The sequence below is a fragment of the Bombina bombina genome, chromosome 8 (assembly GCF_027579735.1).
Source record: "Bombina bombina isolate aBomBom1 chromosome 8, aBomBom1.pri, whole genome shotgun sequence".
NCBI lineage: Eukaryota > Metazoa > Chordata > Amphibia > Anura > Bombinatoridae > Bombina > Bombina bombina.
Genome location: NC_069506.1, coordinates 123,160,824 through 123,187,422, shown reverse-complemented (window position 1 = coordinate 123,187,422; position 26,599 = coordinate 123,160,824). Strand labels below are relative to the sequence as shown.

General features: G+C 37.4%; 1 protein-coding gene across 1 annotated transcript in view; it reads right to left on the bottom strand.

The window, feature by feature from the left end:
• Positions 1-26,599, bottom strand: part of LOC128638853 (kazrin-like) — a 504,435-nt gene that overhangs the window by 200,726 nt on the left and 277,110 nt on the right. Inside the window, exon 3 of the mRNA XM_053690987.1 lies at positions 25,819-26,010. Within this exon, the coding sequence (XP_053546962.1) occupies positions 25,819-26,010 (192 nt within the window). The remainder of the gene's footprint in view (positions 1-25,818; positions 26,011-26,599) is intronic.

Below are 26,599 nucleotides of genomic sequence, written 5' to 3'. Positions count from 1 at the left end.
ACAATAGATTATATCAACCACTTGGGGGAGCTGTTATAAATTGCAAGTATAACAAATGGTATTGAGTGTTTAGAGGGGGGGGGGGGAATAATAATGTAGCAATCCAATTGAATTTTGATACACACTACATACAATACTGGAAACTCAAAATGTCCAAAATGTAACCAGGATACTCAAAGGTCTTAAACAAAAAAAAAAGCACTAGCTTTCAAATGGAAGCCTCCGATGATTTAGGTCAATCCTCAACCGCCCTCAAGTACACCCAACAGACCAGGTTTTGATTATAGTTGAACCAGTGCACAGGTGAAATAATCAGCTAATGGGCGAGAGCAGGTTAGTAACCATGGTTACTGGTCATCCGATTATTTCACCTGTGCTCTAGTTCAGTTATAATGAAAACCTGGTCTGTTGGGGGAACTTGAGGACTGTGGTTGAGAATCACTGATTTATGTGACACCATCTAAGGCTGCTCTTCTTTTTCCTTTAGAACCAAATCAATCTGTAAAATAGCCGCACCAGAATAGACCAAATCACCAGGTCCCAGTGATTTCCTTAAAGGGACAGTCTAGGCCAAAATAAACTTTCATGATTCAGATAGGGCATGTAATTTTAAACAATTTTCCAATTTACTTTTATCCCCAATTTTGCTTTGTTCTCTTGGTATTCTTAGTTGAAAGCTTAACCTAGGAGGTTCATATGCTAATTTCTTAGACCTTGAAGGCCACCTCTTTTCAGAATGCATTTTAACAGTTTTTCACCACTAGAGGGTGATAGTTCACGTATTTCATATAGATAACACTGTGCTCGTGCACGAGAAGTTATCTGGGAGCAGGCACTGATTGGCTAGACTGCAAGTCTGTCAAAAGAACTGAAAAAAGGGGCAGTTTGCAGAGGCTTAGATACAAGATAATCACAGAGGTTAAAAGTATATTATTATAACTGTGTTGGTTATGCAAAACTGGGAAATGGGTAATAAAGGGATTATCTATCTTTTAAAACAATAAAAATTCTGGTGTAGACTGTCCCTTTAAGTATAAAGTGCTGTGAAAACCGTGTCCTCCACTAGACGTCCCAAATTAGGGATAATAAAAACATAATTTATGTAAGAACTTACCTGATAAATTCATTTCTTTCATATTAACAAGAGTCCATGAGCTAGTGACGTATGGGATATACATTCCTACCAGGAGGGGCAAAGTTTCCCAAACCTTAAAATGCCTATAAATACACCCCTCACCACACCCACAAATCAGTTTAACGAATAGCCAAGAAGTGGGGTGATAAGAAAAAAAGTGCGAAGCATATAAAATAAGGAATTGGAATAATTGTGCTTTATACAAAAAAATCATAACCACCACAAAAAAGGGTGGGCCTCATGGACTCTTGTTAATATGAAAGAAATGAATTTATCAGGTAAGTTCTTACATAAATTATGTTTTCTTTCATGTAATTAACAAGAGTCCATGAGCTAGTGACGTATGGGATAATGACTACCCAAGATGTGGATCTTTCCACACAAGAGTCACTAGAGAGGGAGGGATAAAATAAAGACAGCCAATTCCTGCTGAAAATAATCCACACCCAAATAAAAGTTTAACAAAAAACATAAGCAGAAGATTCAAACTGAAACCGCTGCCTGAAGAACTTTTCTACCAAAAACTGCTTCAGAAGAAGAAAATACATCAAAATGGTAGAATTTAGTAAAAGTATGCAAAGAGGACCAAGTTGCTGCTTTGCAGATCTGGTCAACCGAAGCTTCATTCCTAAACGCCCAGGAAGTAGAAACTGACCTAGTAGAATGAGCTGTAATTCTTTGAGGCGGAATTTTACCCGACTCAACATAGGCAAGATGAATTAAAGATTTCAACCAAGATGCCAAAGAAATGGCAGAAGCTTTCTGGCCTTTCCTAGAACCGGAAAAGATAACAAATAGACTAGAAGTCTTACGGAAAGATTTCGTAGCTTCAACATAATATTTCAAAGCTCTAACAACATCCAAAGAATGCAATGATTTCTCCTTAGAATTCTTAGGATTAGGACATAATGAAGGAACCACAATTTCTCTACTAATGTTGTTGGAATTCACAACTTTAGGTAAAAATTCAAAAGAAGTTCGCAACACCGCCTTATCCTGATGAAAAATCAGAAAAGGAGACTCACACGAAAGAGCAGATAATTCAGAAACTCTTCTAGCAGAAGAGATGGCCAAAAGGAACAAAACTTTCCAAGAAAGTAATTTAATGTCCAATGAATGCATAGGTTCAAACGGAGGAGCTTGAAGAGCTCCCAAAACCAAATTCAAACTCCATGGAGGAGAAATTGACTTAATGACAGGTTTTATACGAACCAAAGCTTGTACAAAACAATGAATATCAGGAAGAATAGCAATCTTTCTGTGAAAAAGAACAGAAAGAGCAGAGATTTGTCCTTTCAAAGAACTTGCGGACAAACCCTTATCCAAACCATCCTGAAGAAATTGTAAAATTCTCGGTATTCTAAAAGAATGCCAAGAAAAATGATGAGAAAGACACCATGAAATATAAGTCTTCCAGACTCTATAATATATCTCTCGAGATACAGATTTACGAGCCTGTAACATAGTATTAATCACGGAGTCAGAGAAACCTCTATGACCAAGAATCAAGCGTTCAATCTCCATACCTTTAAATTTAAGGATTTCAGATCCGGATGGAAAAAAGGACCTTGAGACAGAAGGTCTGGTCTTAACGGAAGAGTCCATGGCTGGCAAGATGCCATCCGGACAAGATCCGCATACCAAAACCTGTGAGGCCATGCCGGAGCTATTAGCAGAACAAACGAGCATTCCCTCAGAATCTTGGAGATTACTCTTGGAAGAAGAACTAGAGGCGGAAAGATATAGGCAGGATGATACTTCCAAGGAAGTGATAATGCATCCACTGCCTCCGCCTGAGGATCCCGGGATCTGGACAGATACCTGGGAAGTTTCTTGTTTAGATGAGAGGCCATCAGATCTATCTCTGGGAGCCCCCACATTTGAACAATCTGAAGAAATACCTCTGGGTGAAGAGACCATTCGCCCGGATGCAACGTTTGGCGACTGAGATAATCCGCTTCCCAATTGTCTACACCTGGGATATGAACCGCAGAGATTAGACAGGAGCTGGATTCCGCCCAAACCAAAATTCGAGATACTTCTTTCATAGCCAGAGAACTGTGAGTCCCTCCTTGATGATTGATGTATGCCACAGTTGTGACATTGTCTGTCTGAAAACAAATGAACGATTCTCTCTTCAGAAGAGGCCAAAACTGAAGAGCTCTGAAAACTGCACGGAGTTCCAAGATATTGATCGGTAATCTCACCTCCTGAGATTCCCAAACTCCTTGTGCCGTCAGAGATCCCCACACAGCTCCCCAACCTGTGAGACTTGCATCTGTTGAAATTATAGTCCAGGTCGGAAGAACAAAAGAAGCCCCCTGAATTAAACGATGGTGATCTGTCCACCACGTTAGAGAGTGCCGAACAATCGGTTTTAAAGATATTAATTGATATATCTTCGTGTAATCCCTGCACCATTGGTTCAGCATACAGAGCTGAAGAGGTCGCATGTGAAAACGAGCAAAGGGGATCGCGTCCGATGCAGCAGTCATAAGACCTAGAATTTCCATGCATAAGGCTACCGAAGGGAATGATTGAGACTGAAGTTTTCGACAGGCTGTAATCAATTTTAGACGTCTCTTGTCTGTTAAAGACAAAGTCATGGACACTGAATCTATCTGGAAACCCAGAAAGGTTACCCTTGTTTGAGGAATCAAAGAACTTTTTGGTAAATTGATCCTCCAACCATGATCTTGAAGAAACAACACAAGTCGATTCGTATGAGACTCTGCTAAATGTAAAGACGGAGCAAGTACCAAGATATCGTCCAAATAAGGAAATACCACAATACCCTGTTCTCTGATTACAGACAGAAGGGCACCGAGAATCTTTGTGAAAATTCTTGGAGCTGTAGCAAGGCCAAACGGTAGAGCCACAAATTGGTAATGCTTGTCTAGAAAAGAGAATCTCAGGAACTGATAATGATCTGGATGAATCGGAATATGCAGATATGCATCCTGTAAATCTATTGTGGACATATAATTCCCTTGCTGAACAAAAGGCAATATAGTCCTTACAGTTACCATCTTGAACGTTGGTATCCTTACATAACGATTCAATAATTTTAGATCCAGAACTGGTCTGAAGGAATTCTCCTTCTTTGGTACAATGAAGAGATTTGAATAAAACCCCATCCCCTGTTCCGGAACTGGAACTGGCATAATTACTCCAGCCAACTCTAGATCTGAAACACAATTCAGAAATGCTTGAGCTTTCACTGGATTTACTGGGACATGGGAAAGAAAAAATCTCTTTGCAGGAGGTCTCATCTTGAAACCAATTCTGTACCCTTCTGAAACAATGTTCTGAATCCAAAGATTGTGAACAGAACTGATCCAAATTTCTTTGAAAAAACATAACCTGCCCCCTACCAGCTGAACTGGAATGAGGGCCGTACCTTCATGTGAACTTAGAAGCAGGCTTTGCCTTTCTAGCAGGCTTGGATTTATTCCAGACTGGAGATGGTTTCCAAACTGAAACTGCTCCTGAGGACGAAGGATCAGGCTTTTGTTCTTTGTTGAAACGAAAGGAACGAAAACGATTGTTAGCCCTGTTTTTACCTTTAGACTTTTTATCCTGTGGTAAAAAAGTTCCTTTCCCACCAGTAACAGTTGAAATAATAGAATCCAACTGAGAACCAAATAATTTGTTTCCCTGGAAAGAAATGGAAAGTAGAGTTGATTTAGAAGCCATATCAGCATTCCAAGTCTTAAGCCATAAAGCTCTTCTGGCTAAGATAGCCAGAGACATAAATCTAACATCAACTCTAATAATATCAAAAATGGCATCACAGATGAAATTATTAGCATGCTGGAGAAGAATAATAATATCATGAGAATCACGATTTGTTACTTGTTGCGCTAGAGTTTCCAACCAAAAAGTTGAAGCTGCAGCAACATCAGCCAATGATATAGCAGGTCTAAGAAGATTACCTGAACATAGATAAGCTTTTCTTAGAAAAGATTCAATTTTTCTATCTAAAGGATCCTTAAACGAGGTACCATCTGATGTAGGAATGGTAGTACGTTTAGCAAGGGTAGAAATAGCCCCATCAACTTTAGGGATTTTGTCCCAAAATTCTAATCTGTCAGGCGGAACAGGATATAATTGCTTAAAACGTTTAGAAGGAGTAAATGAATTACCCAATCTATCCCATTCCTTAGCAATTACTGCAGAAATAGCATTAGGAACAGGAAAGACTTCTGGAATAACCGCAGGAGCTTTAAAAACCTTATCCAAACGTATAGAATTAGTATCAAGAGGACTAGAATCCTCTATTTCTAAAGCAATTAGTACTTCTTTAAGTAAAGAGCGAATAAATTCCATCTTAAATAAATATGAAGATTTATCAGTATCAATCTCTGAGACAGAATCCTCTGAACCAGAAGAGTCCAAAGAATCAGAATGATGGTGTTCATTTAAAAATTCATCTGTAGAGAGAGAAGATTTAAAAGACTTTTTACGTTTACTAGAAGGAGAAATAACAGACAAAGCCTTCTTTATGGATTCAGAAACAAAATCTCTTATGTTATCAGGAACATTCTGCACCTTAGATGTTGAGGGAACTGCAACAGGCAATGGTACATCACTAAAGGAAATATTATCTGCATTAACAAGTTTGTCATGACATTTAATACAAACAACAGCTGGAGGAATGGCTACCAAAAGTTTACAGCAGATACACTTAGCTTTGGTAGATCCAGCAGGCAGAGGTTTTCCTGTAGTATCTTCTGGCTCAGATGCAACGTGAGACATCTTGCAATATGTAAGAGAAAAAACAACATATAAAGCAAAATAGATCAAATTCCTTATAAGACAGTTTCAGGAATGGGAAAAAATGCCAAACATCAAGCTTCTAGCAACCAGAAGCAAATGAAAAATGATTCTGAAATAATGTGGAGACAAAAGCGACGCCCATATTTTTTGGCGCCAAATAAGACGCCCACATTATTTGGCGCCTAAATGCTTTTGGCGCCAAAAATGACGCCACATCCGGAACGCCGACATTTTTGGCGCAAAATAACGTCAAAAAAATGACGCAACTTCCGGCGACACGTATGACGCCGGAAACGGAAATGAATTTTTGCGCCAAAAAAATCCGCGCCAAGAATGACGCAATAAAATGAAGCATTTTCAGCCCCCGCGAGCCTAACAGCCCACAGGGAAAAAGTCAAATTTTTGAGGTAAGAAAAATATGATAATTAAAGCATAATCCCAAATATGAAACTGACTGTCTGGAAATAAGGAAAGTTGAACATTCTGAGTCAAGGCAAATAAATGTTTGAATACATATATTTAGAACTTTATAAATAAAGTGCCCAACCATAGCTTAGAGTGTCACAGAAAATAAGACTTACTTACCCCAGGACACTCATCTACATGTTTGTAGAAAGCCAAACCAGTACTGAAACGAGAATCAGTAGAGGAAATGGTAAATATAAGAGTATATCGTCGATCTGAAAAGGGAGGTAAGAGATGAATCTCTACGACCGATAACAGAGAACCTTATGAAATAGACCCCGTAGAAGGAGATCACTGCATTCAATAGGCAATACTCTCCTCACATCCCTCTGACATTCACTGCACGCTGAGAGGAAAACCGGGCTCCAACTTGCTGCGGAGCGCATATCAACGTAGAATCTAGCACAAACTTACTTCACCACCTCCCTTGGAGGCAAAGTTTGTAAAACTGATTTGTGGGTGTGGTGAGGGGTGTATTTATAGGCATTTTAAGGTTTGGGAAACTTTGCCCCTCCTGGTAGGAATGTATATCCCATACGTCACTAGCTCATGGACTCTTGTTAATTACATGAAAGAAACATCTTTATTTGATAAACAAGTAAAATACAAAATGTACACTGAAAGGATACACCTAATAAGGACTACAAGACATGCAACATGTTTCTTTGCCGTAGCGGTTTCTTCAGACCTGGCATCAGTGAGCTGGTACACTCATCTCCAGCACGTCTCTACCAAGCACATTTAAGTAGTGCAGGAGTAGGAGTATCCTGTGTTTTATTTTCACATAGTTGTATACAAATCTGCTGGTGTGCACATAAGGAGCCTTCTTGTGTTATTTTACAACTATAGTGAATTGCAATTAAAATACCAACCACCAGCTTGTCAATAAGGGGGAAGTTTCCACGAAGGGATATTAGGCATACTCATTTAGGAACTATTAGTTAGGATTTCACCACATAGGTCAAAAACATCATCTTGCTAATGTATAGTCTTTCCCTGTACTATACTCAACGCAACTGGTACCATTATTTATATTTTATACACATGCTAACGCTATTATATCATATACTACGTAACACCCAATTTTATTGATGATATTATTCTCATTCTATCCATAAGCTACCTCAAGCCTTTTACCCATAAGAACTTGTCCAAGTTTTATAACGGCTCACTACTGATGCATTTCGTTACCTTGTAAGTTGTCAATACCCTGAAGCTCATAGCTGTAAGCCTAGTCTATTCCCACTTTTTTTGATACATTACAGCCTACCAACGCTACATGGCTTGACGTACCTACATTTTATGAGCAACCTTAGCCAATAAGAGCACTGAGGTAAATCTATATATTTCAGAATAATGTCTTCAATATACCACATCTTGCTGGCCATGTGTAGTTATACTGAATGAGCTGTCATAACCATCTAGAATACTGCTATATCTTAAGTACACGGTAATGTGAAATCTACTTTTATCAGAATCTGTTTATTTCTCTTTTCTCCTTTTATCATCAGAGGTCCATTACAGTAAAGAAGGTTCAGTTCACAATTTCTATAATATTGTTAAATTTCAACTCCAAAGAATTTCATCCCTTATAAGATATTATTATGGTTATATTTACAGGTTAATTTAATTTATGTTAATGTGTCATGCCCAAGAGGGGCTTTTTATCACTCTGGTTTCCCTCCAGTGCAATAAACACTACGTATAGGTCCAAGAGCGGCCTATTGCATGGTATCTATTTCTTGCTTAGGTAGACAACAATTACGTGTACCATTACAAATATTCAGAATAGCTGATTTGATATGATTGTTGTCAATGTAAGAGACGTATAATTTCCTATTATGTTACATTGCTTTTTATAAAAACCTCAATAAAAATCTTTGCTAAAAAAAAATAAAAATATAGCAACCACCAGATGGCAGTGTACAGATGATGAATACTGTTACTTGGACACCATACTGGTATGTACAGCTCTGTACACTATGTTCTATGTAAAAACATACAAGCTTTTAAAGTCACCTTCAGATTTAAAGGGACACTGAACCCAAATTTTTTCTTTCGTGATTCAGATAGAGCATGTAATTTTAAGTAACTTTCTAATTTACACCTATTAATTTCTCTTCGTTCTCTTGCTTTCTTTATTTGAAAAAGGGCATCTAAGCTATTTTTTGGTTCAGAACAATGGAAAGCACTTGTTTATAGGTGGGTTAATTTATTCACCAATCAGCAAGAACAACACAGTGGCCTCTAGTTATCAACGTGTCTACTTTACCTGCCTTCGCCGGCCCAATACGCCCGCCTAAGCTTGCCTACCATCGCCGCCGCGGATCTGAAAAATTTCGCCTAAGTTATCAAAAAAGCTGTAAAAAAGCTGCGCACCAAGTACGGGGCGATGAGCAGCGGACTGAGAGTTAACACTCATCCGATCTCGCTGTTCTTCGGCTTTTTGACAGCTTTATTGATAAGCTGTCACTAAGCACCCACACTAACTATACTGTTCTACCCCCTATACCGGCGCCCCCGGAGCCCCCCGCAACTAAATAAAGTTATTAACCCCTAAACCGCCGCTCCCGGACACCGCCGCCAACTACATTATACCTAGTAACCCCTATCCTGCCCCCCCTATAATAAAGTTATTAACCCCTATCCTGCGGATCCCGGACCTCGCCGCAACTAAATAGTTTAACCCCTAAACCCCCGCTCCCGGACCCCGCCGCAACCTATATTAAACTTATTAACCCCTAATCTGCCCCCCCTACACCGTCGACACCTATAATAAATTTATTAACCCCTATCCGGCCCACCTACACCGCCGCCACTGTAATAAAATTATTAACCCCTAAACCTATGTCTAACACTAACCCTAACACCCCCCTAACTTAAATATTAATTAAATAAATCTAAATAATATTTCTCTTATTAACTAAATTAATCATATTTAAAACTAAATTTAAAATACCTTTAAAATAAACCCTAATATAGCTACAATATAAATAATTATATTGTAGCTATCTTAGGATTTATTTTTATTTTACAGGCAAATTTCATTTTATTTTAACTAGGTACAATAGCTATTAAATAGTTATTAACTATTTAATAGCTACCTAGTTAAAATAAAGACACATTTACCTGTAAAATAAAAACTAACCTAAGTTACAATTACACCTAACACTACACTATACTTTAATAAATTATTCCTATTTAAAACTAAATACTTACCTATAAAATAAACCATAAGATAGCTACAATGTAATTAATAATTACATTGTAGCTATTTTTGGATTTATATTTTACAGGTAACTTTGTATTTATTTTAGCTAGTTAGAATAGTTATTAAATAGTTATTAAGTATTTAATAACTACCTAGCTAAAAGAAATACAAAATTACTGTAAAATAAATCCTAACCTAAGTTACAATTAAACCTAACACTACACTATCATTAAATTAAATAAATTACCTACAATTAAATTAAATAAACTAACTAAAGTACAAAAAATAAAAAAGCTAAGTTACAAAAAATAAAAAAAATACGTTACAAACATTTAAAAAATATTACAAAAATTTTAAGCTACTTACACCTAATCTAAGCCCCCTAATAAAATAACAAAACCCCCCAAAATAAAAAAAAAATCCCTACCCTATTCTACATTAAAAAGTTACCAGCTCTATTACCTTACCAGCCCTTAAAAGAGCCTTTTGCGGGGTATGCCCCAAAGAAAACAGCTCTTTTTCCTGTAAAATAAAAATACAACCCCCCCAACATTAAAACACACCACCCACATACCCCTAATCTAACCCAAACCCCCCTTAAATAAACCTAACACTACCCCCCTGAAGATCATCCTACCTTGAGCCGTCTTTAGCCAGCCGACCACCGATGGAACCGAAGAGGAGATCCGGAGCGGCAGAAGTCATCATCCAAGGGGAACTGAAGAAGTCTTCCATCCGATAGAAGTCTTCATCCATGCGGCGTCTTCAATCTTCATCCATCCGGAGCGGAGCCATCTTCAGACGAGCCGACGCGGAGCCATCCTCTTCTTCCCGACGACTAACGACGAATGAAGGTTCCTTTAAGGGACGTCATCCAAGATGGCGTCCCTTCAATTCCGAATGGCTGATAGGATTCTATCAGCCAATCGGAATTAAGGTAGGAAAATCTGATTGGCTGATCCAATCAGCCAATCAGATTGAAGTTCAATCCGATTGGCTGATCCAATCAGATTGAGCTCGCATTCTATTGGCTGTTCCGATCAGCCAATAGAATGTGAGCTCAATCTGGTTGGCTGATTGGATCAGCCAATCGGATTGAACTTCAATCTGATTGGCTGATTCAATCAGCCAATCAGGTTTTTCCTACCTTAATTCCGTACTTAATTCTGTACTTTAGTTTATTTAATTTAATTGTAGTTATTTGTAGGTAATTTAATTAATTTAATGATAGTGTAGTGTTAGGTTTAATTGTAACTTAGGTTAGGATTTATTTTACAGGTAATTTTGTATTTTTTAGCTAGGTAGTTATTAAATAGTTAATAACTATTTAATAACTATTCTAACTAGCTAAAATAAATACAAAGTTACCTGTAAAATAAATATAAATCCTAAAATAGCTACAATGTAATTATTAATTACATTGCAGCTATCTTAGGGTTTATTTTATAGGTAAGTATTTAGTTTTAAATAGGAATAATTTATTAAAGTAGTGTAGTGTTAGGTGTAACTTAGGTTAGTTTTTATTTTAACTAGGTAGTTATTAAATAGTTAATAACTATTTAATAGCTATTGTACCTAGTTAAAATAAATTGAAAGTTGCCTGTAAAATAAAAATAAATCCTAAGATAGCTACAATATAATTATTATTTATATTGTAGCTATATTAGGGTTTATTTTAAAGGTAAGTATTTAGTTTTAAATAGGATTAATTTAGTTAATAAGAGAAATATTATTTAGATTTATTTAATTAATATTTAAGTTAGGGGGGTGTTAGGGTTAGTGTTAGACTTAGGTTTAGGGGTTAATAATTTTATTACAGTGGTGGCGGTGTGGGGGGGGGCAGGATAGGTGTTAATAAATTTATTATAGTGGCGGCGGTGTAGGGGGGGCAGGATAGGGGTTAATAAATTTATTATAGTGGCGGCGGTGTGGGGGGGGCAGGATAGGGGTTAATAAATTTATTATAGTGGCGGCGGTGTAGGGGGGCAGTATAGGGTTAATAAATTTATTATAGGGGGGCAGGATGGGGTTAATAGGTATAATGTAGGTGGCGGCGGGGTCCGGGAGCGGCGGTTTAGGGGTTAATACATATATTATAGTTGAGGCGGGGACCGGGAGCGGCGGTTTAGGGGTTAACATTTATTATAGCTTGCGGTGGGCTCCGGGAGCGGCGGTTTAGGGGGTAAACACTTTTAGTTGCAGCGGTGTAGGGGGGGACAGATTAGGGGTGCTTAGACTCTGGGTACATGTTAGGGTGTTAGGTGTAGACCGCTCCCATAGGAATTAATGGGCTGTCTGGTAGCAGCGAACATGAACTTTCGCTATGGTCAGACTCCCATTGATTCCTATGGGATCCGTTGCCTCCGGGGTGGCGGTTTGAAAACCAGGTACGCACGCTGGGCCGGAAAAGTGCCGAGCGTACCTGCTAGTTTTTTTGATAACTAGCAAAAGTAGTCAGATTGTGCCAAACTTGTGTGCGGAACATCTATAGTGACATAAGCATCGATCTGTGTCGGACTGAGTCCGGCGGATCGAAGCTTACGTCACTAAATTCTACTTTTGCCGGTGTCTAGGGCTTGATAACTAAGGCGAATCAGCCTTGCCACAAATACGCTGTGGAATTCCAGCGTATTTGAGGTTGACGGCTTGATAACTAGGGGCCAGTGTGTTCACCAAAAATGGGCCGGCATCTAAACTTACATTCTTGCATTTCAAATAAAGATACCAAGAGAATGAAGACAATTTGATAACAGGAGTCAATTAGAAAGTTGCTTAAAATTGCATGCTCTATCTGAATCACAAAAGAAAAAATGTGGGTTCAGTGTCCCTTTAACAAAACTGAAGACCCAAAGTCATGTTACTGCTAATAAGCATTTGTGTGATCAGTGAGTTAAATGTATAAAAAGTAATGTTCCAGTAAAATGGGCTATTGTGGGCATACATTTGTTTAACCTCTTGCTTACAAGTGGATAATAACATGCAGCACACAAAACAATTGGCAGAGAGATGTTAAACTCAACGTTTATTTCCACACGTATATATTTAAAAAAAAAAAAAAAAAAAAATCTAAACAGAAATCTAGTTAAATGTATTAAAACTATTTTGACTATTTTTTCTGAAATTTAGGTTCTCACTGCCCTAGAAAGATTTGAGTGGATCTGTGGGATCCAGATATCTGACCCTGCAATATGCCATAAATTGACTTGATCAGTGCAGGAGTTCATTCCTATCTATCACTAACTGCCCACAGCAGGGGAGATAATACTCAAAGCTTTCCAAGGGATAGGAATTGGACTTGCAAAAATATAAAATTGTTTTAAAGGCATGTCAATTTTTTGCAATGCAGTGCTTAACTGTTGCTGTATACACATATATATATATATATATATACATACACATATATATGTGTGTGTGTGTGTGTGTGTGTGTGTGTGTGTGTGTATATATATATATATATATATATATATATATATATATACATACATATATATATATATATATATATACATACATACATATATATATATATATATATATATATATATACACACATACACACACACACATATATTTATGTATGTGTGTGTGTATATATATATATATATATATATATATATATATATGTATGTGTGTGTATATATATATATATGTGTGTGTATATATATATATATATATATGTGTGTGTATATGTGTGTGTATATGTGTGTGTGTATATGTGTGTGTGTATATGTGTGTGTGTATATGTGTGTGTGTGTACTACAAACTGGAAACTCTGTGACTGGGTGTCACAGATAACCTATAGGAGGCGCTTACTATGCAAGTGGTATGGGTGGTCCTAGTGTTAAAATCATATATAAATTGTTAAAATCATATATAAACTAGGTTGGAAAATTAATATGATATGTAGATCAGACAATAAAAATAAAAATACAAATGTATATATGTAAAAATACACACGTTATACTGGAAGAAGTCCAATAAATGGTGCAAATAAAAAGTCCCAAATAAAGTCCGTCTGAACAAGGGAAAAATGAAGAAGGCAGCTCTCAGTCTTCACTTCACAAGTGATGTAATTTTCTTATATGGACAACTGTAAAAAACAGAAACAAAGGCGCCACATGTGTAGATCAATGGATACCAAGATGTAAATCTGGACAAGACACAGGATACTCACAAACGTGAAGGCACTCTCTTGTGCCTGTTAGAGGCAGGCTGGTATTCTAAACAGCAAACCAGCTGGCTGTGTAAACGAATCCCCGTCGTGATGTCCTGGAAAGATGGATGTCCTGCAAGGCAGTCCTTGCCTGGATAGTGTCCTAGAGGTTGGAACAGGGAGAAAGGCTAGACAGCCTCTGGGTTACTTAGAAGAGATTGATGCACACACCAGACTTAGTGAATCATAAAACTAGCATTTATTATACAAAATAAAATAGCCAGTAATGTAGCACATTACAGCTGGTGTGTTAAAATCAAATCTCTTATGGTATATAGAGAAATAAAGCGACGCGTTTCTCGGGAGTGACCCCGTTTCCTCAGGCTTGTATGCTCTATCTATGTCTTAATCACCCTTAAATAGGCCTAAGTAACCACATGTTCACAATAAACACTCCCCTTCCTTCCTTTAATTAAACCAATCAGAACCTTCCTTTCCCCCCACTCCCACTTGTTGCAGTGATTAGTAATTATTTGCTAGATAAATTTCTCATTAACAATATACTGTTTATTCCCTCTTATTCTTGTTATATATACACAGGTGATCGTGAGATTTATTAACAAACTTGTTTTTGCGATCGTGTAGAAAGTTACAACCGGGATTATATAAACAGATGATGTGATGTATGTCTGACCCACCAATGATAACGAAGAACTATGGGGCTTGTCTTAAAATCTGAATCCGATTGGTGGGAGTCTATTTAATCATAAACTACATTTCCCATGATTCCTTTAAACTCATTTTGTGTGATCATATAGAGAGTTACAACCGGGATTATATAAAACCACCATTTAATCATAAACTACATTTCCCATGTTTCCTGTGAACTCATTTTGTGTGATCTTATAGAGAGTTGCAACCGGAATTATATAAACAAATCATGTGATGTATGTCTAAACCACCAATAGTAATGAAGAACTATGGGGCTTGTCTAAAAGTCTGAATCCGGTTGGTTGGAGTCTATTTGTTGATGAACAACATTTCCCATGATTCCTGTGAATTCCTTTTGTGGGTGTGAACCGCACCGGTTTTGTATCCACCGCCATCAGCATCACAGATAGTGATTTTCATTGCTCAATACAGGTACACACCCATAAATCTGATAGGTTGGTATGGCGTAAACAAACTAACGTCAAGTTAACCAACCCTGTTCAATATACGATCCATGGTGGACTCTATATTAAGCCCAAATAAGTTTAAATGTCCAATGACTATGGCTATATACGTGATAACGAATATGTATATAAAAAAGATGTGCAATAAAAATAATGTGTACGGAACACCAGTGTAATTAAACTATATTTAAGATACTAGAAACCAGGGACTCATTCCTAAATGTCCCTCTTCGCTTGTGTGGTGAAGTGACAATATCTCTATGTTAGGTAATATGCGCTGGTGTGCCAAGCATATTGCATATATTAAAGTGACTAGATCTATGTGTATTTTTAAATACCCTATAAATAACCGAGGTGGTGATCTCTGGACGTGAAGGCAATATTTTAATAAAATTAGTTAAATATAATATATGTGAGTGCATATCGTTATAACGATATTTATGGTGAAAGTCAGCGAGATTCATTTATTAGACATATTGTGTGATTGTTTTGTGCTGCTAGTGGATATATATAAAACTAAGTGCATGCGTGTTAGTGGATGTCTATAAAGCTATATGCTAATGGATGTCTATAAAGCTAGGTGCATGCGTGTTAAAAATAAAAATAATAATGTATATGGTAAACACTAAGATCAGTTAACGGTGTTGATGTTAGTTAGAAGTGGCATAAAATGTAGTAATGATTGGTGACTCCATGAAGATGGAGCTAATGGCGTACCATGAATACAAAGGGATTGTATATGATGCCTCATAATCTTGCTGCTTATAATCACTAAGTGTCATATGGTTACAATGATCGTTCTAATATATGTTATTGGTACTGATATATATATGCGCATTTGAGGTACTCACTATCATAAGCAACAAGTGGGGGGTGAAAGTCCAGTGTACAAAATCACTAAAACCACACATATATATACATATATATATATATATATATATATATATATATATATATATATATATATATATATATATATATATATATATATATATATATAATTCTGTATGTTGCTCTTCAACCGCATAAAAATACTGTAAATAGTATACCCTAAGCAGATGATATCTATAATATTGGTATTCATATTGTAATTTATCTCCAGAATTACCAAACGATGATATTGACCTATGCTATGTGAGTACATCTAAATCTATAGCCTCATTTGTACCTATATTGTTGATATTCATATTGTAATTCATCTCAAGATCTATAAAACAGTGACTTATGTTATGTAAATACAGCTGAATCTATAACCTCGTTAAGGCCTGTGGGAAACAAGCTATTGAATTTAAAAATCCAATAGGTTTCCCTCTGTCTGAGTTTGGTGAACCTATTATATGTATTGCTTTTCGGAATATTTTCTAAGGGGGTTATTATAAATGGACATTTTCCAGATAAATAATGTTGACAGGTGTGTCTAGATACACTATGTTTTGGTGATTTTGCTTTTATGTTTCTCAGATGTTCACTCCATCTGATGCGAACCTTCCTACAGGTCCTACCTATGTATTGTATGCCACACTTGCAGGATAGCGCATATATGACGTAGCTGGAGTCACAGGTCATTTTGCTTTTGATGTTAAATTTTTTCTTATTGCTGTGTGACTCTATACTGGTTGTTCCATGGGAAATATATTTACACATGTGGCACAGTCTCTTTCCACATTTATATGTTCCCTTTTTACTAAAAATATGGTTTCCTGTCTTCTCTCCAAATTTTGATGTATTCGTTACCTTTCTTTTTGTCATCACCACCTTGCTCGGGGCTAGTTTTTGTTTGTAGGAGGGTGCTCTTCTAAAAACTACTTTGGGTTGTAACGGAAGTGTTTTGTTCAAAATCGGATCTTTTAATAAAATCGGCCAATGTTTTTTTAAAACTTTGTTAATGTTTTTGTGGTTGGAATTATATTGTGTAATAAATAATGGTTGTTTATTAAAATTACACTTTTCTTGATTGTCATGTTGCTCTGTGGGAATTGAAGTTAATAGATGTTCTCTATTTAGATCCCTGGCTTTCTGGGAACCCTTGTTAATAAGTTCAATAGGATATCCTTTCTCTATGAATCTTGATGTTAAAATGGGCGCTTGTAGGTCATACTGTTCTACCGTGCTACAATTCCTACGTAAACGACAGAACTGACTGTATGGAATATTAGTCTTCCATTTTGTTAAATGGTTGCTTGAAAAGTGTAAGAAATTGTTGCAGTCTACCTTTTTAAAGTAGGTAGAGGTGGATATATTGCCCCAAGGGTCCCAGGCAAGTATAATGTCTAAAAATTCTATTTGATCCTTTTGTAAATTGTGAGTAAAATTTATACCCATATTATTGTGATTCAGATATGACACAAATTCTAATGCTTCTGTTTCTGAACCATCAAAAATAAAAATCAAATCATCTATGTAACGGCCATAGAACACCAGACTGCCCCTCCATTGTGAGTTGTAAATGTATAGGTCTTCAAATTGACCCATAAAAAGATTTGCAAAACTTGGGGCAAATCTGGTGCCCATGGCCGTTCCCTTAATCTGTAAATAAAAAGTGTCTAAAAACTGAAAATAATTGTGTTTCAAAATAAAATTTATGAGAGAAATCAAATATTCTTTTTGTATCCCAGGCATGTAGGGGTCTCTATTCAAATATAACTGTGTTGCTCGTATCCCTAAATCATGGGATATATTTGAATATAGAGATCCAACATCACATGAAAGCCAAAAATAATTACCACTATTAACTTTGATACTGGATAATTTATTGAGTAAGTCCCTGGTATCTTTGATGTAAGATGGTAGCTTGATTACATGCTTTTGAAGATAGATGTCTATATACTCGGACAGTTTGTCAGTAATACTATTGATGCCCGCTATTACGGGCCTACCAGGGGGGACCTTATCATCTTTGTGCAGTTTGGGGAGGTGATAATAATATGGGGTACTGGGGTGGTCGGGTGTGAGGTATCTCTTTTCTTTTTTTGTAAGAATGTCATCTCTGAGCCCTTGCTCTAATAGAAGATTAAGTTTCCTAGTGAAATCGATGGTGGGATCGTAAGATAGCTTAATGTAGTACTCTCTATTATCCAAGATACGATGTGCTTCTTTGGTATAGTCTATATAGTTTTGTAGGACTATGCCCCCGCCTTTATCCGCCTGACGGATGACCAAATTCTTGTCACCCGTCAGGCTTTTGAGGGCTCTTGCTTCATTGGGCCAGGTTTGTTTTTTCCCCATAATTCTTTTGGGCATAGATTCCAAGTCTTCTAAAACTAATTCCTGATATAGGTCGATGTAAGATACCTCTTCTTTCGGTGGATGGAAAGTGGATGGGGGTGCTAATGATGTATGGATTATTCCCTCAAACAATTCTTCTGTTAATTGGCTGGGGTCATACATTATTACCGATGGGGGGTTTCTAGTTTGTTGGGAATTTAACAAAACCGGGGCCCCTTCAATGTTTTGTTTTCTTAGGGTCTTAATTGCAAAATATCTCTGTAATGACAACTTGCGGGTATATTTGTTAAGATCTACAAACAGTTCAAATATATTATGGGGATTGGGGGGACAATACGATAATCCTCTTCCCAACACCCTCACTTCATCATCGGTAAGATGGTGGGAAGATAGATTAAAGATACCTTTTTTCAATTTTTGAAGTTTGTTTTTTTGTTTGGTTTTCCCTCTCCCTCTCCTTCCCCGTTTGGGTAGGGCCTTTTCTTTTGGTTTGTCCCGGGATTGGGTCTCCTCCATAGAGGTGCCAGATTGGGGGTTCCTAAAAAAACCTCAGCTTGAGGGGTTGGAATGTTGTCCATTCTAGATGGCCCTGGCCTTTCATCTCTGGGATGTTCAAAGCCATTATCTTGAATTGAGTTCAGAGCTTGGAATCTGTTGGATATGGGAATATAATTGGGATTGTTGTGTTCCTGATAATCTGACATTCTTCTATAGTCTCTATCTGTGTATGAGGATTTGTGTGAATTCCCATTATTGTTCTGATAATGGTTTCTATGGGGATAAGTTACATTCTGTTGTTGGTGGTTGTTAGTATGGTTAGTATTTTGTATTGTGTTCCTATCTATATCAACCGGGTGGTTATGGTGATAGTTGTTTCTATTCATATTTCTATTTTGTCGTTTGTGGTTCTGGACTACCGTCCATTCACCCTTCTGAGTATTTTTAGTTCTGTATGTATTAAGACATAGATAGAGCATACAAGCCTGAGGAAACGGGGTCACTCCCGAGAAACGCGTCGCTTTATTTCTCTATATACCATAAGAGATTTGATTTTAACACACCAGCTGTAATGTGCTACATTACTGGCTATTTTATTTTGTATAATAAATGCTAGTTTTATGATTCACTAAGTCTGGTGTGTGCATCAATCTCTTCTAAGTAACCCAGAGGCTGTCTAGCCTTTCTCCCTGTTCCAACCTCTAGGACACTATCCAGGCAAGGACTGCCTTGCAGGACATCCATCTTTCCAGGACATCACGACGGGGATTCGTTTACACAGCCAGCTGGTTTGCTGTTTAGAATACCAGCCTGCCTCTAACAGGCACAAGAGAGTGCCTTCACGTTTGTGAGTATCCTGTGTCTTGTCCAGATTTACATCTTGGTATCCATTGATCTACACATGTGGCGCCTTTGTTTCTGTTTTTTACAGTTGTCCATATGTGTGTGTATATGTGTGTGTGTATGTATGTGTGTGTATATATATATATATATATATATATATATATATATATATATATATATATATATATATATATATACACATATATACACATACGTGTGTGTATATAAAATTATGTGTGTGTATATAAATATATATATATATATATATATAAAATTCTGTGTGTTTATATATAAAATTATAGCGTGTGTGTATATATATAAATAAAATAATGTGTGTGTGTGTGTGTATATATATATAAATAAAATAATGTGTGTGTGTATATATATATAAATAAAATAATGTGTGTATATATATATAAATAAAATAATGTGTGTATATATATATAAATAAAATAATGTGTGTATATATATATAAATAAAATAATGTGTGTATATATATATATATATATATATATATATATATATATATATATATATATATATATATATATATATATATATATATATATATATATATATATATATATACACACATACATACATACAGTTCCTTGAGGGGAAAGCACAATCTCACCACTTGTTTGAATGCCACGGTGCTCTGCTGAAAATAATCCACAATGTCCACAAAATGCAGGCACTCACTGGTCTTAGTAAAATATAACAATTTATTTAGAAATCATTAAAAAGACATAACGTTTCGGCACCAATACGTGCCTTTGTCAAATGTCAGAATGTAACAAAACGAATATGCAGCACACTTAAAATCAAGATGACACACATTTAAAATCATACCCCTTTTAAAGATGTGAGCAAACTAATTACCGCCATGCCTCCACTCGCGTCTTCCCATCCATGGCAATGACGTCACGTACGCACGCTGCGTGCCTAGCGTGATGACGCATGGCACGGCGTTGCCATAGCGACGTCGGATAGCCACACGCGTCAGAGTAGGGAGTGACTTAATCACGCATACAGATTACTGTCAGGGATGTCCGTGTGTACTTGTTGCTAATAGCAACCAAAACAATCCACAATATGTATAGCGTGTTTAATATTTTGACATAGCGGTTTACAGACATAGTATTAATGATGTTAGAACCATATTATTAAATAGCATATTAGAACATAGTCTGTTGGATGATAGATCCAAATGTGTAATTTCTATATGCGGAAAAACTGTCAAGCTCAGAAAAAGAAGGAGGCCAATCTAAGGGCCATCCTTATAGAATAGGCACGAAATGCCAGACTAGATAGTAAAGGCAAGAGCATAAAAGAAACAAACACTTTGTCAATACAATACATGATACAAATTACAGATGAAGATAAGCGAAAACTATCACTATTAGCTGTATCATTATTGCGTTTGTAACCCCTGGTGCCGATCATCAGTAGGTGCATTAAGCAACATAATTATCTAAATACATTGTAGCATCATGCCACCCTGGGGTACAGATAGAAACTTTTTAGTGAGTAGTGAGCTATCATTTAGATGTCCAGGGCAATAACTCTTCAGTATGGTGTTAATAGAATGGACTAAAGTCAGGTCCATGGTGACAGGTAATGTTAATTACCTTGGACCATCCATTGAATTCCTTTGCACACTGTTATCATTTTGTCTGGATAAAAATTACTTTAAGTTCGAGGAAAGTTATTATTTACAAATTTCAGGGACTGCCATGGGTTCGAACGTGGCACCCACTTACGCTAATATTTTTATGGCATGGTATGAGCATGAACTCATGAAGCCCTTTGAGAACCCCAAGGTGAAATATTATACACGCTATATTGATGACGTGTTCCTCATCTGGAGGGGTAGTGAAGCATCTTTGCGTGAGTGGGTGACACGTTTGAACCTCATTGAGTCTCCTATACGCTTTAAACTTGAATATGATTTAAGTTGTGTACATTTTCTTGATTTAAATGTGTTCAAGGTGGATGAATCAGGCAAATTGCGGTTTGGTACATCCTTGTACACTAAACCCACGGACCGCAACTCCTTATTAGATGCCAGAAGCTTCCACCCTGCACACCAAAAACAAGGTGTCATCACTTCCCAGCTCACCAGAGTCCTGAGAAATAACAGTGAGCTATCACTACGTACCACTCAGTTGGAGGAGATGGGCAAAAAATTGAGCAACAGAGGGTATGCCAGGGCCGAAATTATTAAAACACAAGAAAGGCTATGTATGGATGGCCCCAAAGAACAGAGTAAAGCTAAACACTAACAACTCAACCTGGTTACCACCTATACACCTGGTAATGAAAAGTTGACAGGAGCAGTGCGTAAACACTGGCCGGTCATGGAGACTGATCCAACGCTACATTTTCGGAACATGTCACCTCCGAGATTGGTCTATCACAGAGCTAAAAATCTCAGGGACCATTTAGTAAAATCGGATCCTATCAAACACTATCATAAGGAATCATGGCTTAAAACCTCTAAAATGGGGTGTTTTCCCTGTGGTAATTGCACCACATGTAATAGCATGACTCGGGGTAATTCGTTCCAGCACCCACATTCAAACAAGAGGTACAAGATAAACCATCGTCTGAGTTGCATGAGTAACTATGTAATATACATATTGATTTGCCCTTGTTCCAGTGTATATGTGGGTAAGACGATTACCCCCTTCCGTGATAGGATGGCGAACCATCGGTGTGCAATTCGTGCTGCATTGAAATCTGGCGAATCAGATCAGCCAGTGGCACGCCACTGTGTGGCATTGAAACACTCCGTGTCAAGTATTAGGTCCATGTTAATTGACCACGTCCCCCCCATACCACGAGGGGGTGATAGGGCTAACAGACTGCTCCAACTTGAAAGCAGATGGATCCACAGGTTGGACACATTGGTCCCTAAAGGCCTCAACACCTCACTGGACTTTAGTCCATTCTATTAACACCATACTGAAGAGTTATTGCCCTGGACATATCTAAATGATAGCTCACTACTCACTAAAAAGTTTCTATCTGTACCCCAGGGTGGCATGATGCTACAATGTATTTAGATAATTATGTTGCTTAATGCACCTACTGATGATCGGCACCAGGGGTTACAAGCGTAATAATGATACAGCTAATAGTGATAGTTTTCGCTTATCTTCATCTGTAATTTGTATCATGTATTGTATTGACAAAGTGTTTGTTTCTTTTATGCTCTTGCCTTTACTGTCTAGTCTGGCATTTCGTGCCTATTCTATAAGGATGGCCCTTAGATTGGCCTCCTTTTTCTGAGCTTGACAGTTTTTCCGCATATAGAAATTACACATTTGGATCTATCATCCAACAGACTATGTTCTAATATGCCATTTAATAATATGGTTCTAACATCATTAATACTATGTCTGTAAACCGCTATGTCAAAATATTAAACACGCTATACATATTGTGGATTGTTTTGGTTGCTATTAGCAACAAGTACACACGGACATCCCTGACAGTAATCTGTATGCGTGATTAAGTCACTCCCTACTCTGACGCGTGTGGCTATCAGACGTCGCTATGGCAACGCCGTGCCATGCGTCATCACGCTAGGCACGCAGCGTGCGTATGTGACGTCATTGCCATGGATGGGAAGACGCGAGTGGAGGCATGGCGGTAATTAGTTTGCTCACATCTTTAAAAGGGGTATGATTTTAAATGTGTGTCATATTGATTTTAAGTGTGCTGCATATTCGTTTTGTTACATTCTGACATTTGACAAAGGCACGTATTGGTGCCGAAACGTTATGTCTTTTTAATGATTTCTAAATAAATTGTTATATTTTACTAAGACCAGTGAGTGCCTGCATTTTGTGGACATATATGTGGACATATATATATATATATAGTGCGACAATCATTGCGTCACGTGCGTAGGCATAGCAACCGGACGCTCAGCTGTGAGTGCCGTGTGTACGTTTAAAAACATCAATAAACCGAGTGACAGGAGCAATGCACAAAAAGAGTATGACACGCTTAATAGAGGCATGCAAGGAGCTGTACTAGAACAAGAGGATACTTGTGTATTATACCCAAACGAGTGGTCTGTACAATATCCGGCATAAAACATAACAACCTAGCCAGCATTATAGTAGAGGCAAGGACTACTTCTTAATAGCTGAAGGCAAAGGGGCAGTACATATAACCTACAAAAGTACAAACACTATATATATATATATATATATATATATATATATATATATATATATATATATATATATATATATATATATATATATATATAAACTAAATAACCGCACATGAGCAGACCATCCTAAGGTATAAGTGCATAGTTAAAGACCATCAATAAAAAGGGAAAAAAGGAAAACATCTCAAAACATATCAACCTAGCCAGCATTTAAGTTGAGGCGCAGAATACTTCATTATGGCTGTAGGCAATGGGGCAATACATATAGCCTAAAGAAATGTAAACACCTTATATGTTTATTTAACTACATATCTATCTGCATATGAGAAAAACCTCCTCAGTTATAAGTGCATAGTTAAAGTCCATCAATATAGAAATAGGACAACATCCCAAAACATGAGCAGTGCATAATGCACAGGGCCATCAGTAAGATATAATTCCCTTACAGACAGCAGTGCCAGTCAAGGTGGACATTCAGACCCCGAGGGGTCATAGTCCCTAGGTTGAAAATCCAATGCGATTCCCTTTGCAAGAGAATTTTGGCCCTATCACCACCCCTAGCCAGTGGGGCGATGTGGTCAATAATAATGTATTTGAGATCAGTCACTCTGTGCCCAGCCTCAGCGAAGTGCCGAGCCACTGGCTGATCCGACGTTCCTTTATCCAATGCTGAACGTATTGCAGACCAGTGGTTGGCCATTCTGGTCCTCAAGTTATCCACCGTCTTCCCTACCTAAAACATACCACATACAATGTACTTCGTGGTACAGGTTACTCTATGTCTGATTTTAATTTTTTTTTGTAGAGTATGGATGACTGAAGAAACTGCCAGTTGTCAGGCCCCTGCAGGTAGTGCATCCCAGACACCGAAAACATCCTGCTTTAGGTTTTAGCCAGGTGTCACTACTGTAACAACCCCTGGGGTCTGTTTTAATTATATGGTCTCTCAGAGAGGTTGCTCTGCGATACCCAACTCTGGGTGGAGGCATGGATTTGAAGGGTAGGTCACTATCGGAAGCTAGCAGTCCCCAATTGTTCTTCAGGGTATCAGCAATCCCCTCTTTACCCTTGGTGTATGTTGTGGTGAATGTAAGCTTATCTTCCAGAGTTTTATTCCTGGAGCCATATAAAAGTTATTTTTGTGTTGTGCCCACCACAGCTTCCTTACTGGTCCTCAGAATTTTCTGATTATAGCGTCTGTCTGAATTTCGTCATCATATCAGTTTATTTTGATTCCCTAAGTCCCCCTGTAGAGTTGTTCCTGGCCACCCTCTTAAATTGGGACACTGGAAGTGCCTTCTTGAGGCTAGGTGGATGGCAGCTGGTGGCATGCAAGATGGAGTTCTTGTCTGTTGGTTTGCTGTAGAGGGTAGTGTTCAAAACCTTTCCACACTTGAAAATTCTTAAGTCAAGAAAGTCTATTGTGTCCTTGTCATACATTAACTTAATCTTGACAGTAGGATGCACCCTATTCAGTTTATCAAACCAATCCAGAAGTTTCTCCTCTGTGTCTGTCCATAGGAGGAACAAGTAGTCAATGTACCGCTTGAAAAGTTGTATCCTGTGATCTTTGAACAGTTGAGTACCCTCATTCTCGAATTCCGCCATAAACAGGTTGGCGTATGATACTATATGTATTTTATGCAAGACCCTGTGAGTGACTTCCTTTGCTGCTGTCCTTATGTACTATATAAGTGCACCCGGGGCAAGGTGAGCTTAACAAGCTACTTATAGCTGGAGTGCTGCTACATCATATATATATATATATATATATATATATATATATATATATATATATATATATATATATATATATATATATATATATATATATATATAATGTGTGTGTGTGTGTAATAATTATAACTTGTCAAACTTAAACTGCTATGAAGGTTTTTTTTTTTTTTTTTTTTTTTTTTAAAAATACATTCTTATGGCAAAGCCTTAGGGAAAAGATAAGAGGAAAAAAATGACAATTTAACTTGATCTATATTAGAAATATTTGTGTGAACAACACAAAGGCATGAAAATCCCTAGCGACAGTCACAGCTGCAAGGAATTACCAGGGGCCAATTTAAATGGAGCCTTGTATGCGCGCACACAACAACACATTATGCATTGGGCGAGATAAAGAGGTAATTTTACCCTGCAGTGCTTCCTTGGCTCTCGCAAGCTCCTGTTCTCTCTGTGCCAGCTGCACCTTTAGCTCAGTAACAGAGAGGACCTCTGCAGACCTGCTATCATGTGACTCCTCCAGATCTTTTGCCAGCATTTCCTTCATTTGTCGGAGCAAGTGAACCTCATCTTGTAGCTGTGACACCTCTTCTCGCAGCAGCACTAGAGGACAAAAATAGAATAAAATTACTGAAAATAGAGACGGAGATGCAAATATTTGTACAAATGGATTGCATGAAAATGACATGGTCACCTACGGATAGAGAAAAAACACTTTACATACTGTGATCAGACTGTAGATTCATTATAAACAGGCTCTGAGACTTCTACATCTGGCTACTAACTCGTGGAAACATTCTACATATATCTGTGTGTATGCACATTTCAATAAGTGTGTGGCTCAGAAAATAGTCAGGCTGGCTTTTAAATGTTAACATAGAGCTAAGAAACTGGGGTGTTTTTTTGTTTTGGTGCATGTCAAGTGATAATAATCCTTAAAGGGACATTAAATCCAAAAATGACCTTATGATTCAGACAGATCATTTTAAACATTCCAATTTACTTCTATTGTCTAATTTGCTTCATTTCTTTAGATGATATCCTTTGTTGAAGAAATAGCAATGCACAGGGGTGAGCCAATCACACACGGCATCTATGTGCAGCTACTGAGCCTATCTGGATATGCTTTTTAGTAAAGGATATCAAGAGAATGAAGCAAATTAGAAAGTTATTTAAAATTGCATGCTCTTTC